The sequence below is a fragment of the Molothrus ater genome, chromosome 6, assembly GCF_012460135.2.
Source record: "Molothrus ater isolate BHLD 08-10-18 breed brown headed cowbird chromosome 6, BPBGC_Mater_1.1, whole genome shotgun sequence".
NCBI classification, from domain to species: Eukaryota; Metazoa; Chordata; class Aves; order Passeriformes; family Icteridae; genus Molothrus; species Molothrus ater.
In genome coordinates, this window is record NC_050483.2 from 46,440,842 (window position 1) to 46,458,124 (window position 17,283).

Consider the following 17,283-nt stretch of genomic DNA (forward strand, 5'->3'; position numbering starts at 1 on the left):
ATTTTAAAAAAAAGCAGCTGTGTATAACCTTTTAGATAAATCATACCATCACTAAACCAGCTTTGAGGACTGGTTGCTTCTGCTGAGCACAGCAGGAGTTATGCCATGGACTGAGAGCCAACAGCCTGTTCCTCAGTGCAGGCTGGAGAAAAGAATGTACATGTGCTGGAGCAGTGTTTGTGAAACATGGTGCTGATTTTAGCGATGGCTTTTTCCATGCACCAAGCATGAGATCATGTACAGGGCTCTATTTACATGGTGATGTAATTTTGCAGTAGAAGCTGGAAAAACACAGAGGGTATACTCCACAACTATGCAGCCATGTCATATATATGTTGGCAAGATGAAAATAAGATGTGGGACAACCCTGCCCCAAACTTCTAGACAAGCTTATGTTTTGGCTGCAAAATCAGCTCATAACTCTAAAGGGAACTTTCATCAGGCAAACAATTTTGGAGTCAAACAGCATATGTACTTAATTGAATGCTTACAAAATCACCTTTTGTTTTATACAGATGTTCTGCCAACAAAAGGAAAAACCAGAGATGCCTAATGGATTTAACAACATGGCTCTATTTATGTTGTGATCACATAAGATCACATAAATCAGATGCTCAAATACAATTATTTTCCATGTAATGTTGTATGATAATGTGGTTTACAAACTGTTACACCCACTCATCTTCTGTGGTAGAATCTCACATTTTTTTCCTTAAAAAGGATACCATGGTGTGTCACTGAGATATAAAAACTTGAAAAATAAATTGGTTAACCTTGTTTACATACAGAATGCTATTAGTTATAAATAAATAAAACAGGATTGTTTGATTTACCAGTGCAATTATACACACACTTTTTGGAAAATCTGATCAAGTTTAGTCTGTGGTTGGTATCTAACTATGTAGGCACAGATCTCAGTGAAATATTAAATATTATAAATTCTCAGTGAAATATTATGAATAATATTTAATATAAGATCATAATTGTTCTTACAGTTCATCCACATCCATTTGGGAGCTGACCACAATAAAACTGGTGCATCTCTGAACCTCTGCTGCTTTAATAAGAATTGCTTTAGATTAGGAAACTGGGTGAGTCACTGACTAGAAGCAAGAGCAAATCCAACTATAAACCACGTGTGCCTTCTATCTACAAATAAAGTGAACTAGCAAAATATATTTAATGAGTATTTTCAATGACAGTAAACTTGGATGTAACAATCAAAATACTGGCTGAGGATGCTTTAGAGGGACAACAGACAGCTGTGACCAATAGAAGAGTGTCCCAGGACACCTCTTTTTTCATTCTTCTTGCTTGTCAGCTGTTAACTCATTGAATCCTTAGATGAATGCACACAAATGCAGAACATGCCAAAGCCTGGGAATGAGCACAGGATGGGGCAGTGCCTCAGAGCAGCTCTTCAGAGTGCTGCAGTACCTGGGTGCACCTTGCATGGAGAAGCTTTATGGATCTCCTCTGTGTCAGCAGTTAACTCTCCTACAGAACTGTGGTTGTTAGCTGGCATTTTCTCAGAGAAAATAGTAGGAATTGAACTTCACTTTGAGATGCTGCTGAACAATTGGGGGAAAAGGAATATTTGCTGTTATATATTTGCTGTTATAATTGATTTTATTATAAACCTACAGATTAAATATTAGCATAGCAAAAAAAAAAAAAAAAAAAAGAGACTAGTAAAGCCTTTAGAAGGGTAAATGTCCTAAAACGGTCCCAGAAATCCATTTTATACAGCATCCACTGAGTTGGCAAACTCTGTAGAACCACCGCTGTGGTAATTGAAGTCTACAAAACACTGGGATATTCCCTGTCCTCCCTTTTAAACAGAACAGCATTCTGCATCAGGAAACAGTTAGTTTGCACTTTTGTTTATTGCCACAATGAATAAAATGTTCAGCCACAATGAATAAAAAAGATCCCTGTATTCAAATAAAGACACTCCAAAGTATCAGTTCAGCCCACTTCCTTTTTTCATTTTTCCCAGCAGGCCAGGCTCCTCCTGACTGTTTTAACTGGCTGGAAATTATCAGTGTCAGTCAAGATCCTCTGGGCCTACTGGGAGCTTTGCAAAGAGTAAGAGCTAGAACCAATGTTTGTTCTCCAAGTAACATGAAAGACCTTTTTCCAGTTCTTTTATAATGACTGGTTGAAAAGCAGAGTATGTACGAGTCTGTAAAAATCCTTCTGTTTTGAAAATATTACATTTCAACAACAACAAAGTGGATGGTTGAAGTTTCCAACATTGCAATTATCAACTGATGAAAAAAATACTTGTAAGCAATTCCATTTTTTCCTGATACTCAAAGACAAAAAACTTGAAGTAAAGATGCTCTGAGCTGTATGCCTGAAGAGGATGTGCTTTCCTGTTACAGCATTTTCTCTGCTCCCCATGTACCTCGCAGCAGTGAGTGCTCTCACTGCCATTCTAGTTCCTGTGAGATGGTGGAATTAAATCCAAGTTATGAAGAAAGGTAGATTTATTCAGCATCTATACCAACATACGTATTTGTACAGTCCAGACAGCCAACAGTACACATGTAAGCAGTGGAGTCAATTAAATATGTGTTTTTTAATCTGGTAGTTGAAGTAGTGCTAAGAGATCCGCGCTTTTAGATTTATACATTATCAATTATATACTTAGTATTTTCCCCCCTTAAAAATAACTGTGAATAAACACCTGAAAATATAGAAACTAATAGAAAATATAATCTTAGCATTTTGTTGGAAAAATACAATTTGCAATAAAAATGTTTATGTCTTCTTACTAGAAACAATAAAAATATACTCCCACACATAATTTTTTAGCATCCTAGACATGTAACAAATATTTCTGCAGTAGCAGTCCATCCTTTAAAAAAGTCTGAATCCCTTGCAGCACTGCATTTTAATTAATATCAAAAAGCACCCAAGTCAGTAAATTTTTGCTTATGCCTTTGTACATGATAGCCTGTGTTTTGGCAATGTAAGCAAATGCTAGAGCATGTTGACTAGATAGGAAGTGGTTTACATATAAGTATTTTATATAAAAAGCAATCTACAAATACTGGCTCTGATCCTGGGCAGGGTCATTGCCTCTTTGTACTACGCCATTGATTCCAGCCAGAATTTACCCAAACAGAGCAAGTCTGGAGGGCCCCTCTTGTAAAGATCACTAAGGCAGAGGAACTTTTATCTCTCCATCTCTCTGTTTTGAGAAAAGGATGGGGGCAAGCTCAAGCTACAGCCTTCTGAGCAACCCTTCATCCAAAATGGAGATCAGAAAAGCCTATGGGTGCTGCCTTATTGTGTACTTCCCTTTATGCCTTCTCCTGCTGCCACAGCTTCCCCAATTGCTCAGGCACATCTTATCCTGATCCAATGGTGTCAACAAGCCCAGATGCTCACAGGTACCCAGAATCAAGGCACTGACATGATCCATTCCCTGGTTTGGAGTCTGCCAAAGACAACACTGCAGATGAGCATGATGTCAGTGGCTAGTGAAACAGAGTTGATTTAAGCTGCTTCTCTCCAAAATTGAATTTCTGTGCTTTTAGGAAATCCAAAAGGGGCAAACATCTTTTTTTCAAGATGGATTTTGTGAAATCAAATGAGCACTTTTTCCCATTCCCAAGTCTTCTTTTTAGTAGTATTTAGCCAGTACTTCTCTTGGTGAAACTGAATTTTCTGTTTCCACAGAGGCATGATGCAGTGCAGAACTTCTGAAGAACTTGCACAGACAATATCTTTATTTTTAATTTATACTATTTTAGATAGCATATGAATTTCTGTAGAAAAATCAGTTCTGAATTTCATCTTCAGTCTTCAAGATGGGCCAATGCTGTACCATTTAACAACAACTTTTTCAGGATTTGCAATGGTATCTTTCCACTGCTCTACTGCTTCACTGTTGCTGCTATCAGAACTTAACCAGATCTGCATTAAGGAAAAAAAAAAATTAGTTTACCTGATGTAACAAAACCTAGCATTTACTAGTTCCAAATAAATACCATGGAAGTGTAGGACAAGATACAATGTATAGACTGGGACCAAAGGATAACAGCAACAAATACAGCTTTGCTAGTACTAACATTTCGGCTTTCAGCTGGAGTCTGTGTTTAAATTTAGCCTCTAAAATAGTTTAGAGAACCCGGTACATAATAATGTTTCAGTACTTAATAAGATGTAGGGAGCATTCCTTGCTGTACTCAAATGCTCATGCTGGGGTCAGGGGCTCCCCGGGCCGGTGGCGGCTCTGTGTGTCAGACACAGCTGGCTCCAGGCCAGGCAGCATCCGGCACGAGCTGTCCAGCACTTTCATGAGCATTTCCAACGGCACACTCCCACAGCCAGGGCCAAACCTGCATTCCACAGAGGTTACTAACATGCCCATACCACACATAGTCACGTAGTTAGAGTCCGTTTCTTCTCGGTACTCAAGTTAGTGGATAGTGGCCATTAAATGAGGAAATGAAGTACAAGTGGAAAATTTCCCCCTTAACATTATCACCAGCCTCCATTGCCAAAAGAATGCTGCTTATGTAAGTAGGTAACGTTATTTACAGGACTCTATTTCCTCAAGTCTTCCAAGAATGAGTCCTTTTAAGACTTCTGAGAAACCTTGACCATGAAGTACATTTAGCCTATAGTGCTGTGGCATGAGTCCTCAAGAAGTGAGAATAATGTCTTCCAGAATACCGTAGACAGCTGATGTTTCATCCACAGAGATTCAATGTACATCTTGCTCATGATTAAAGACATGCCTGTAAAAGCAGCCTAATCTATGTATTGTCTGCTTAGAACAGCATCCAATTAAACACCATTCTCTGAAGAACTAAGTTAATAGATCCAGCTATATTCATTTTTTTCCAGCTACCCAGCCAATTGCTCAAAGTACATTTTCCCCTGAGCCATATTTTATGTCTTCATGTGTTATGTGGCAATGTCTGCCTTCATGAGCTGAAACAACCTTTTCCAGAAAACCTCTGAGGAGCACAAGTTTTCCTCCTCCTAAAAATAAGATCCACAATGAAATGTAAGTCATCAGATTGACATTACCTCACATATTGCTAGATGACTGAAAAATCATACTCAGTTATTTCCCCCCCCAAGACAGTACAGCTAAGAAGAACAATTTTTTTTTCCTATTTCAAATCTAATTCCACCAACAGGAAGATGGGACATGTGCAACATGAGGCTACAAAAAATGGAGGAAATTCATGTAACTCTTGCTGATTTCTATATCTTATAGCACATGAGCATCTCCTGTAGATGCATGTCTTCAGCAGGCACAAAAAACATCACCAGAATAGGACAGTACCATTTTTTTTTACCTAAGGACAGCACTGTCCTCCATCTGACATAGGATGTTACACTTGGGGTCTCAAAATCAAGTCTATATTATTAATTTATGCATTTATTAAAATTGTGTTACTGCATTTAACTGGGTAAAGAAAAGCATAGAGCATTATGAACAGCTATGGCTCACTATATCAAGAAGAAGAGAGACAGAAAGTGCAGGATGATGGTGAATTAGAACAAGCAGGAGAAGAGGATTGAGAGAATAATGAGATCAGACTACTAAGTTTTATGGTGGTTGAATAAATTTGATCACACAAATGCTTTCAAAGAGATGCTACAGTACAGGACCTTGTAGCTTATGGAGCTCCTGTTGTGCTATGTTTTTCTTTAGAAAGCTAAAGGCAACCAGGAGATCCTGTATCTCTTGGAAGGAACCTGTCACATAGTAATACTCCACACAAAACTGACTTCAGGATTTCTTTTTGAAAGAAAAATCAGTGTCCCATTCTCATGCTAGTGCATGTTTAAGAGCCCAGCACCATTTTTGCTTGGATAACATACAGAAGAGTTTAGAAATATTTAATATTTTGTTATATGCCACCTCATTTAAAGTATTTTAAAATTCATATCAAGAAACCTGTGGAACTGGATTTTAAGTAAAGGGTATTGGGCTGTTTAGCAGAAACCAACCTGTCCTAGGAAGTGTTTTCTTCTCACTGAACTTTTGCTGTAGAGCTTGATGAGAAAGCTAATTCCTTGTTCTGCTTGGCTAACTGGAAAAACCATCATTTCTCCCCACTTCACTTGGCCATTAGTGGACTTCAGAAGGCGAGTCTTCTTTTTATAGATGATCCCTTCTGTACTAAACATTCCAACTTTCACAAAGAAATCTAGCACAAAAGGGAAGGAAAAAGGCATAACACACAAAGGGTTACTCACAACACACCCAAAAAGGAGCCAATAAGGTCCATATGTATGCTTCAAATTGCATCAATTTCTCAAAAGTCTGGCCAAAAGAACTCTTCAATAGCTTTCCTGACCAGTCACATAAACAGAATACATTCAGTAATATTGGACTGATTAACACAGTATCCAAACAGCAAGTGCAAGCTAATGCTCTTGTATGTCAGGATTAATACTGGGATAAAAATCTTCCAAAATACATAAACACACATCTTCAAACTAAACAAAATGTAATCAAGTAAGACATCTGGGGAAACAAGCCTTGGCAATGGAAATCTACCACACAATGTGTTAGTCTGAGGTTCGTAAAGAATGTTAAGAATTGCCAACCCATTTGAGCAGCAATTTACCTGTTACAAATGCTTTCAGAGAGGAGGCATGAAACAGCTGATTAACTTACTTGAAGACAGTGGTGTAGATGAAACAGGAAGGTTTTGTGCTTCAAGAATCTGTAATTGTATCCTTCTGTTTATTGCTTGAAAACAAGTTCCTATTTGAAGTTCTGCACGGCACACCTACAAGCAGAAGAATGTTGCCATAACATCTGGATTAAGTTGCTTATAAACTCAGGAAACACAGGAATTTTGTCATATGTTGGGCTCCCACATTTCTATCTGGGATTTCCTGGACAGAAATATAAGCATGTGTTGCATACAGAACCTGCAGATGCACAGTAAGTGCATCTTGCACTTGTCATAGCTGCAGTACATGTGCTCCACTGATGAGCTGCTTATGTGTGGTGCCTTGTGCCACATGTGGCCCTTGTGGGCTGCAGCCAGGGATACTGGCCAAATCACCTGGTCCTCAGTTTTTACCTGGTACAGATTCTGCATTGGTAAGAGCAGACACATACAGGGGAAACCAGACGTGCCCTTGCAACTTTACTAAATCTGGGCATGGAAGTGAGAGAGCGTAAGCTCCACTGACACAAAAACCTTCAGAGTTACACTCCCACACTTTTGAATTTTGCAATATGGAGATGTAAGCAATGGTTTCCATTGATAGAAGGCCCTGTCACTTAATGTCATGAGTGCTTAGGGTGACTGTGTACTGTGTAGTTTCCTGTGCTGTGAAAGTACTCATGTTTTACATGCCCACACACCACTGCAACACACACAGTGTATGCATCAAGATCTCCAGTCTGATTCTTGAGGGGCTTTTTGGAATTTGTGCCAGTATCAAAGTTGCACTGAGTCATCCTCTTTGCTCTCCTGTCACACTGTAATGTCCTCAGAACACTGTAAGAGCAGCAGGAAAGGGCCAATGGAGACCCACCTTTCCTGACAGCCTTCATTTAAGTGGACTCTACGAGTCTTTGTTGCCTTCAAGTTTTAATGCACTTTAATGAACCAAAATGCACGAAGCAAGAGAGCAACAGGTTAGATCAAGTTAGGCCCCAGTTCATCAAAGGGACCCAAATTCTGTTTGTAGCTCAGCCACAAAATTTCTGTGTAACCCTGTGAGGAAGCCACTTTGTCAACTCTGAGCTTTGGCTTTCTATTGGCAGAGAGGTTAGGGTTTGCTGCCTCACAGGGTACTGCAGGGATGAATCCCAGAGTGTCTGGAGGGCTCTTGGATACCAGCTCCCTCTGTCACTTTATCTTACTGCTTTTGAAGCAATGTGGTTATTCACATTAAAACTAAAAAATGTCAAGTGTAACTTACGTTAGAAATCAAGACTACCATCCATATTACTCAGACACACTTAAATAAAATTTGCTTTTGAATTGCTAATTCAAGTTTAATTTGTTAAAAATACAAATGTCTAGACACAATCTATAAAAGAAACAAACAAAGTGAGGGTAGGGGGAAAGGAAATCCCACTGTGAAAACCACCTGCTTCTTATTACACTAATGGAAATGAACTGTCTGAATTATTACTTCACAGCATGCAATCTGAACATTAAATATATGGCTGTCTCTGCAGTTTCAGGCCACTGAAGATCTTAGCACTTTTCTTCCATAACAAAAGCAGTTCCATTTGCTCTGAGCTCTTGCTGTGAGTTCTAAGGATCTTCAGATGCTTTTTTGGTCAGAAAAGACAATTACTCGGTGTTCTTTGCTGAACATTTCCCCAGAATGTCCCTCCCTCAAGCTGTGAGCCATGGTGTGGAAGAGCTTGCTCTAGCTCTTTTCCTAGAAACATCCTAGAAAAATCAGTTTATGACCAGAACAGCTATGTGCAGAGTTCAAAAGTCTGCATTTTTTCCCCATCAAAATGCCTTTCTCCAAGGAAGTAAAGGGGGGAAAAAAAAGAGAACTCCTCTAGTTTTTACTACAGAATTATTTTACTTTCATATCCAGCAACCCCTTCCAGGAGAGATAAGAAGATACTTTCACAGTATTGGCACTTACAGGTGCTTTGGAAGGAGGAGATATATCCAGCCAATGATTGGACTCCTGTGAGCTCAGCTCCCGCAGTGCCAAGGAACATTCTCCAATCGTTTTTTTCCTGGGAGTCTGTGTCTGGATTTTAAATACCAATCTGACAGCCTGCAGGCTTTGCAGTTTAATGGCAAAAACAAAAGTTTCCATAAATTCAATGTCCTAGAAAGAAAAACAGATGAGTAACATTATCATTTTAAGAGAATTCCACTGAGCCCAAAATTTAGAAACCAAGGCATCCTGGCTCTATAGCCACTGCTCCTGACTGCCACTTTAGGTTGCCATGGAAAAGTGTGCTTTTAGAGTGCAAAATCCACACACACTCACCCCTGTGTTGTCACACCCTGGCAGGGCTGAAGTTTTTTTTTTTGATTATTTTTCACTACCATAACAAGTTGTGGCCGTCTCTTCTGGAGCTTTACAACAGCACACACACATTGTGATAACAGATTCTCTAACTTTTTGATAGTCTCTCCAGCTAATTTTGTTTTCTTTCACCTTTGGCTCACATTATGGGAGATTTATGTTACTTTACTTTCCATCCCCTTAATATTCCTTTACTGCCACTATCAGGAATCTTGTCCCATATGACCAATTTTTACTATTTTCTGTAGAGACAAAGTGTGAAATTGTCTCCTGCCAAATGAGAGGCAGTACCTCAGCTCCCTTCCCTGGGATGAGTGTGCACCTACAAGTATGCCCAGCCTTCCTCTGGTCCCCCACCACTGAGGTGCCACGGCCAGCAGCTCATGGTTCAGCGCCCTATGAGCAAATCTGTCCTGCCAGCTTGTGAGAGAAGAGGGGCAAGAGTACAATGCAAGGCAGGATATAGGGGGAGGAAGTGGAATAAGGCTTTTAATACGATTTTGAGAAGTTGGGAGAAGTAAAACACACCTGGGCAGTTACCATACCAAATATGGCACAGGAGTGGATGTTTGGTCTATTTTAAAAATCCATTTATCTGTCACATTTATTTTTTGTGGGAAAAAAATATTTCTCAGTATTTTGCATGCCTCTACTTACATTGCAGGCCTCCTTGGCAGAAGATTTGAAATGCACTGGCTTGGGCAGTGTGAGAATTCCCTTGACACAGATACGAGGATTTTCCCCACAGCTAGAAGGCCAGCTCAGGTCCTTGCACTGCAACATTGAAAAAAGTCAGTTTAGACAATGCAAGACTTAGCATTTGATGTACTTACAAGGTTTCTGTCTACTCAAAGTTCCCTTGCCTGAAAATTATTCACAGTTCTGGAAGAATATACAACCACCATAACAGTATCACATTTACTGACAAAAAAGCCTCAAGAAGCTACGTGTCCTCAAAGTTCTGTTAGGGTTCTGCCCTGAAGGAACTGCTAGATTTAAAGTCATAGAATCACAGAAGTCACTTAAATGGTGCCTCCACAGTTGCTCCCATTTACTGCATTCAGATTTTCATAGGAAAATGACCATAGCAGGACCAGCCTATGAGCAGCTTGGCTTTCTAATATGTGCTGAGTAGTTCCTCACTTCACAACTTGAACATATGTTCACATATGTGTAGTAACATAAGGAGATATGTACTATTTCTTCTTATTGACTGCAGCAGAACAGAGACTGCAACAGAAAAAAAAATAAAGGGGAGGAAGATGCTTTGAAGCCTAGTATTACATTTAACTGAACTTTGATTATATTAACATTTATAAATAATTTATTTTTTTCCTAAAAGTATTTATTAAAGTAATACAGAGACAAATTTTATGACAATTACCACTAAGTATAGTAGAATAGTCATTGGTTATTGAATAGTCATTATTTGAACAAATAACTGACTTATTTATATTTGCTTACGTGTAAAACTGTGATCCAAATCTGCTCTACAGAAGAAACATAACACAACTTCACATTCAGTCTTCCAAAGTCTCGTTCATCACCTGATAATGTAATAGTATCTATGGAAGAAAGCCAATGAATATTTTTAAAAGTAATGCAGTATCTTAAAATTCACTCCAGAAATAAGGGAACTCATTAGTAAGTGAACTGCTTATCTTTGCAAACTTCTCTCAAAATAAGTTTGAAATATTTTAACACCTACATTTCAAGGACAAAATATCCACCAAGTCCAGTAACCTAACCTTCTGCATGGCTAAAGGCCTTCACATTTAATGGAATAGAATAATGTAATCATAGAATATCCTGAGTTGGAAGGGATCTTTAAGGATCACAGAAGTCCAACTTCTTGGCCCTGCAGAGGAGACCACACCAAGAATCATACCATGTGCCTGGGTTATCTCTACTGAACTTAATAACTTGTGTTATACTCAAACAACTTTAAGAAAGGAAAAAAAGCACATTCCTGAGACACCCAGAACACATTTATATCCTATCACTTCCCTTAATCTCTTTCACTGTTAAGTTTATAAATTGGTCTCGTTTCTCAAATTTCAATTCCAGTCTAGTAAACATTTTACTATAATGCTGTCTCCAAGTCAGAAGAGCCATTTAATATCCAGCATTTCTCTGTCGTGACTGGAACCAGGTCATTGCCTCAGTCTTCTTTTAGAAGGAGACTGGGTCAAACTTTGACTTATAGCAGAGTGACTTCTGTGGGGACTTGATTAGTTTTTAGAGTTTATTTTGCTGTATCTCCACTTCTTAAGCATTCTTTCAGAAATAAGGATACTGGGTTTGCATGCAATATTCTTGTCTAATTACCAGTGCAATATGGATATTGGACTTCAGGCACCTCACACAAAAAAATACTGATACATGAAAAAGGACTAGACCTGGGACCTGGTGCTGCATTCCATCCTAACAAGGCGTCTGTGATTTCATAGCTCACTTGGGTAGTAAATCCAGGAATGAATTTCTCAAAAGCATGAGAACTTTTCAAAGTCTCATCTGCTCAATCTCCAAACAACAGGACAGTGCAAGTCCAAAATTCTTAATTTCAAATTGCCAGGTCATCTCCAGCTGATCTCCTAGTCAGATTCATCTCAAAAAAACCCCAAACCAAACAAAAACATCAACAGCAGAGTAGAAATAGTCATATGCAAAGGGAAGTATTTCATTAAAAGGTAAACAAACAAAACATTACCCAGACTCCTGTTACTGCCTTGTGAATCCTTCCTGGAAGAAGAACTGCTAGGTACACTGGAGACTGAATCATATCTCTGGGGACAGGAAAAAAGGAATCAATTCAGAGCAACAGATGCAAAACCCAGAGATTATGCCATCAGACAAGGTATGATGAAAACTAAATACTCCATTTCAAATAATTGCCTCACTCCCTACTAGTTTCTTGATCCAGTAGAATGCAATTACTATTTTGATGCAATGAGCTAATAGAGGACCCATTTGATCAGCAGACTTTTTTGCTCATGAATATATACACAACTCCATTGCTATGTAAGACATGATTATTATAGAAGAAATAAAGAAACACAGTGTTTTGTGTCAGTGGAAATTTCCACTGTTCCGCTGTTCAACTGATGGGAGAAACCACAAGATGATGAACCATGACATGCTGTCTGTCCTGTCCTGCCTAACTGCCTACTTGGGTTTCTCAACAGCCCCTCTGGGCCAGAACAGCAAATGTCAGAGGAGGCACCAGGAAAAAGCCTCTTGAAGTTGGTCAAGATGTTGAAATTTTCCCTCCAGTCCTCCCAGTGTACAGTGCAATGCCCTCCAGTGTTTACTCTGGAAACAATGCAGTGGGGACAGACAGACTTCTCAGTGTAACCCTGGCTCCAAGGGGAACTCACCTTGATGAACCGGTGAGGGGGGCTCCTCAGATCAAACATCGAACGGCTCACATCCAGGGGTCCAGCCAGAGCACTGGCTCTTAAATCACTAACTAATAAGACAAAAAGAACAATAAAAATCACATCAGCACCATTGCTAGGGGAAAAAAACCTAACTAAGAATAACTTTCACAAACTGCTGGAAATTATCTGTTCATTCTTACAGATTACAAATGACCAAAATGGTTTAAAGGCAGTATGACCTGCTGTTATCTAATAATTTTTTCAGGAAGATGGAGATGGGGCAGGGGTGAAGAGATAGCGTCTTTTTCAAAAAATTAATTTTTTTAATGAAAAAAAAAGTCAATTTTTATACAGAAAGCTGTCCGTAGAATAATAAAAAGCAGAAAGATTTTAATCATAAAAATATGTTTACCAGTAATAGGTAGAATTTTGGAAAATCATTAATGAGTTTACTTTCCAGTTTGTTTGTGTGGAGTTTGGTTTTTTTTTTAAGATGACGAGAAGGGGCTTCACATTAAAATTCAAGAATTTCATTTTGTACTTTCCAAATAAATACATTCTGTAGTTCTGAACCCACACACATGAAAAATATGCAGCACAGCACTCAAACAAACTAGGTTTAGAGTTGTGACAAACTAGGTTTAGAGTTTTGTTTTAATCATTTATAGATATATGAAGATCTAAGTTCTGAAACAGCTGTCAAAAAACTCTGGAGGAAAAATTTTAGAACTGTACTCTAGACACACTAGAAAAACCTTTCTTTTGTTTCAACTTACTAAGACAAAACTAGTAAAGTGTTCTCTTTGCTTGAGGAAAAATGGAAAAAGAGATGATGGACTGAAGGAAAGATGTTCAAGACAGTTTAATAAAACCCATTTGGCTCCTACCATAGATGCTTACAAAGCCTGGTAAAACCATATGTGTTAAAGGCTGCTAAAATTCTACATGTGTTCTGTTCTCTTAAAAAAATATATGGAATAGTCTTTTCATGTAGTCTCTATGGTGATTCAGAATTCTTTTAAAACAGAACACAGACTGAGATATTCTCCCCCACCTGAAAATAAGAATGCTATGCCATTCTAAATAAAACATCTTTAAAAATGCGAGCTTCCAGTTTCACGGAGAGTGTGTACCTTTCCTGGAGAGTTGGAGTTTTCTGAATGCATTTGCCTTAGCAATCACAAGCAACAGCTAGTTGTTTACTTGTCTGAACAGCATTCACTACAGGAAACATACACCAATGAACAGCACAGAAGACAATTTTTACCTAGGTAGCCAAACACTTTCTATCTAAACTTTTACTATCTCGCAGCCCTCCCTCATTCTTGCACACTGAGAAATGGGGACGTTGCTGTAGCTTCAAAAGCTAACGACAAAAAAAGTCAGCATATAGCATCATGCTCCATTTTGCACCTGTTCTTATCATCTACTCCTGAAGGTTTTTTGGTGCTTTCTCCTCTCCCCATATACATACTCCTCAGGCAGTCCTCCTACCCAACATACTGCCTGGCTTCCTTTTTCCATCTCCCTCACTCCTCTTACTGGTAGCTGAAATCTCCAGTACTGCATCCTGGTCTGGATCAGAGGCAGCTACAGTATCTCACTTTGCCAATTTCTCTACCTTTGTGTGATGCATACAAGCCTTGTTAAGTCCCTAAAAGACAAAAAGTAACAATGCAGCTGAAAATTAAGCAGAGCTGGCTCTGCAGATTGATTCACCAACCAAGGAGTGTCTGTAGCACACCAACCAGCTTGAGATCTGCGATAACCAAACAAGTCTTCTGTAGACTATTGGCTTTTATTCCTCTTACCTATAAACCCTGAAAAGGGGAGGAAGGCAGAGAAGCAAGGGTGTGGTCCTTCTCACCTGATCCATACAATTTCCTGCTATCTGCTTTTGCTTGGCAGCGCCTGATGAGATCAGGTGAGACACGATGCTCCAGATAGAAGGGGTTGTAGATGTCACAGCTGGGCCACTGGTACGTGCCGTACAGCTCTGCCTTCCGCTCGCCAAACGAGGCTCTGGCTGACTCTGTGAGGCACAACAAACAGCAAATGCAAGAGTTCCAGACATAACACATGCTGCCTGGCTTCCTAAGGCAGGCAGAGTGCCTAAAGGGCAAAGGACAAAATATTTCAGAATTATCTACTCTGGGTAAAGGGGATAAAAAAAAAGAAAAAGAAAACACACATTCACATTATGTCAGGTTTCCATAGTGTGTGAGCAAACACTGGAATTAAATTGGCCGTAAAAAACTATGCATACCCTCTCTTGGGGTTTTGCAGTAAATGCCCAAGTAGTTAAATAGAGAAGGTTCCAAAGACAGAAAGCAAAACAGAAGTTAATAGGAAAAGTAGCACTCTGTGTATAGAAAACCTCCAAATTATTTAGTTACCTACCCCCAGCATGTTCTGACTGAACTAATGGACCCCCAGACCTTCAGGAAGATCTTGTACGGAAAGATAATGCATCTTGTGACTGCAGTCTCCTCATCTACTTTCCATGGCAAGTCTGTCCGTGGTAAAATCACTGGTCCAAAATTACTTGAATTGTGGGCTGAGGCATAAGTAGACATATCTGAGACTGCTTGAATCCCACCACTTTACTCAGCTCATAATAATTTCAGAAAAAACATGCATGCCTCAGTCAGCAAAACAGTGAAGAACACTGCTGTAGTGTTCTTTACTGTCTGGACTGAAAGAAGCCATATGTAACAGCACATTAGAGAATGGGATGACCTGGATTCTGCCAAACTCTGATATTTGCTCCCTTCTCTTCACCTCCCTGGACTTCAACCTATCTCTTAAAAGTTCTTTATCCCACAATAAAGTACCTTCAGTTCTGCAGGTATCTTGCACCATAAGAGGCAAACTACCACTGCTCAAGAGTCCTCTCCTGCATGTGTTAGTAAAGTAGGAACTTAAACACTGAGATGGAACATGGGCAGTGATAAAAATGGGCTTGAGCATGATGTAAATCAGGATGAACACTAAAAGTGAGGCCACAAAGAATTGCTACACAGCAAATGATGGAAAATCCAATGTTCCAGACCAGGAGCACTTCTTCCTGCTAGCTTACTTCTGTAAGAGCATGAGACACACTGCAGTGAGCACTGAAGAGAAAGGCTGCCAGAACTTAATTGGTTTCAGAAGGGTTGCCAAGAGCTAACACTGAGCAAGTCCTGTTTCACTAAAGGAAAATGGCCAGACATGCACAGAAAACGGTGAGGAACTGAGAGCAGCACTTGGACTTCTACAGATATTTAACAACAGCCTAAGAAAAAAGTACTCTGAATACATTTTTTGAGTATGCTGGTGCTTTGGCTAATGTGAAAAAAGAACAACAGCACACTTCACTCTATTTAGTAAATCTCCCTAAAAAGTAAACACTGCATTTTTAAGCACAACTTTATGGAGCTTAAAGCTGTACTTAAAAAAATTAGTATTTATATTTGGAAAGAGAAATGAAAGATGCCTACTTGACATAAGAGTCACTTTTCAATTATTTGTTCAAAAATTTAAAATATTTGCTCAAAAGTCAGGTCATCTTGACAGAAGATCTAACAGCTTGCAGCCTAAAGGACCACTCTGTACATCAGGTCCCTCAGAAATTATCAGGAAGCAGAATTCTCAATGTAGACAAGTCACTGACTGTTAACATTGTGTAAGAACAGCATGAACAAGGAAAACATTCATCTAAAGGCTGTTAGAAACATCTTCCTTCTCTCTGGAGAACATCCATGTCTCAGAGTCCTTGATGAACTTCTCTGTACTGTATCTTGAGGATGAGATTAGACTAAGCAAGGCAGAGCCAGTAGCAAAGGGGATAATCAGGAGCATGTCCTGCTTTTCCATAGCATATCCAACCACAAACTTACAAGAGCTAGCTACTGAAACAGCAGGCACCTGGGGAGATCAGGCTCCAAGATGAGGGGGCCTCACATGTTCTACCTCCAACCCTTCAGCTGCCTGTTAATGGCTGCTGACCTGCCAAATGAAGCCCACTAGAAGATGGGGCACAGAATGGCCAGTCTGTACTGACTTAGCTTGGCTATGGTGCCAGTGGTACATGCAGCAGTGGGTGGGGAAGAAGTCTGGTAATAGCCCTGCAGGAGCGGGAAAGAAGCAACAGCAGGGACCGAGGGAGAAGAAGAGGGAAGGGTGGGAATAAAACCCCACAAATACAAAAAGTTAGGTAGTACTGCATTAGTTGTTATGCAACATATGATTGCCTTCTCTCAGTTATTAGGCTTTTCACCTTCAGAAAGGAAATGAAGTCACATGGGGCTAAGAACATATCACCAGCTTATCATGTCCTTGAGGCAAAGCAGTCCTAGAGAAAAGAACTGTTCAGGTATATCTCTGTGCCAAAATTTTCCCTTACCTAATTCTCTCCATCTCCTGGCAGGACTAAAAGCCTAACAGTAGCATATGCTCTGTAACTCACATTAGTAGGACAGAATCCTATTCTTTTAAATGCCACTGTGTCTAAATTGCATGTACCTCATTTTGGCAGTTTGAGTATGGGAGTAACAGAGGATGAAGTACAAGATTGTTGTGATGCAGAAAAGATATAACATCATATGAAACCTTGTAACAGGGGATCTGTGCCCCCTGGCCTCCCAAAAAACAGCAAAAGGGCCAGGAAATAATAGGGACAAAGAATTCTGCCAGATAGTAGCATCTGCCATCTATTGGCAAAATTTGAAAAGGAAGATGTGTTAGTATGTTAAAACATACCATAATATTAACCATGAAAGCCAGAACACCCTCCTTCTTTTACTTGAGAGATATGGATACTGAGGATATGTTAGGTCTTTCCTTGTCTCCACTAAATTCAATAAATTCTTTCTAAAGATTCCATTTCTTTTAAGCATCTTCCAGTACTTTTGAATAT

General features: G+C 39.4%; 1 protein-coding gene across 2 annotated transcripts in view; it reads right to left on the reverse strand.

The window, feature by feature from the left end:
* Positions 1 to 2,474: 2,474 nt before the first annotated feature.
* The window catches only part of TC2N (tandem C2 domains, nuclear), a 30,158-nt gene continuing 15,349 nt past the window's right edge, over positions 2,475 to 17,283 (reverse strand). For both annotated transcript variants that reach the window (XM_036385138.1, XM_036385137.2), the window contains exons 4-12: positions 14,254 to 14,418; positions 12,384 to 12,475; positions 11,717 to 11,792; positions 10,471 to 10,571; positions 9,664 to 9,780; positions 8,611 to 8,802; positions 6,656 to 6,770; positions 5,983 to 6,182; positions 2,475 to 3,927 (exon numbers count right to left, since the gene is read on the reverse strand). In XM_036385138.1, coding sequence (XP_036241031.1) covers positions 3,817 to 3,927; positions 5,983 to 6,182; positions 6,656 to 6,770; positions 8,611 to 8,802; positions 9,664 to 9,780; positions 10,471 to 10,571; positions 11,717 to 11,792; positions 12,384 to 12,475; positions 14,254 to 14,418 — 1,169 coding nt within the window. In that variant the 3' untranslated portion in view covers positions 2,475 to 3,816. The remainder of the gene's footprint in view (positions 3,928 to 5,982; positions 6,183 to 6,655; positions 6,771 to 8,610; positions 8,803 to 9,663; positions 9,781 to 10,470; positions 10,572 to 11,716; positions 11,793 to 12,383; positions 12,476 to 14,253; positions 14,419 to 17,283) is intronic.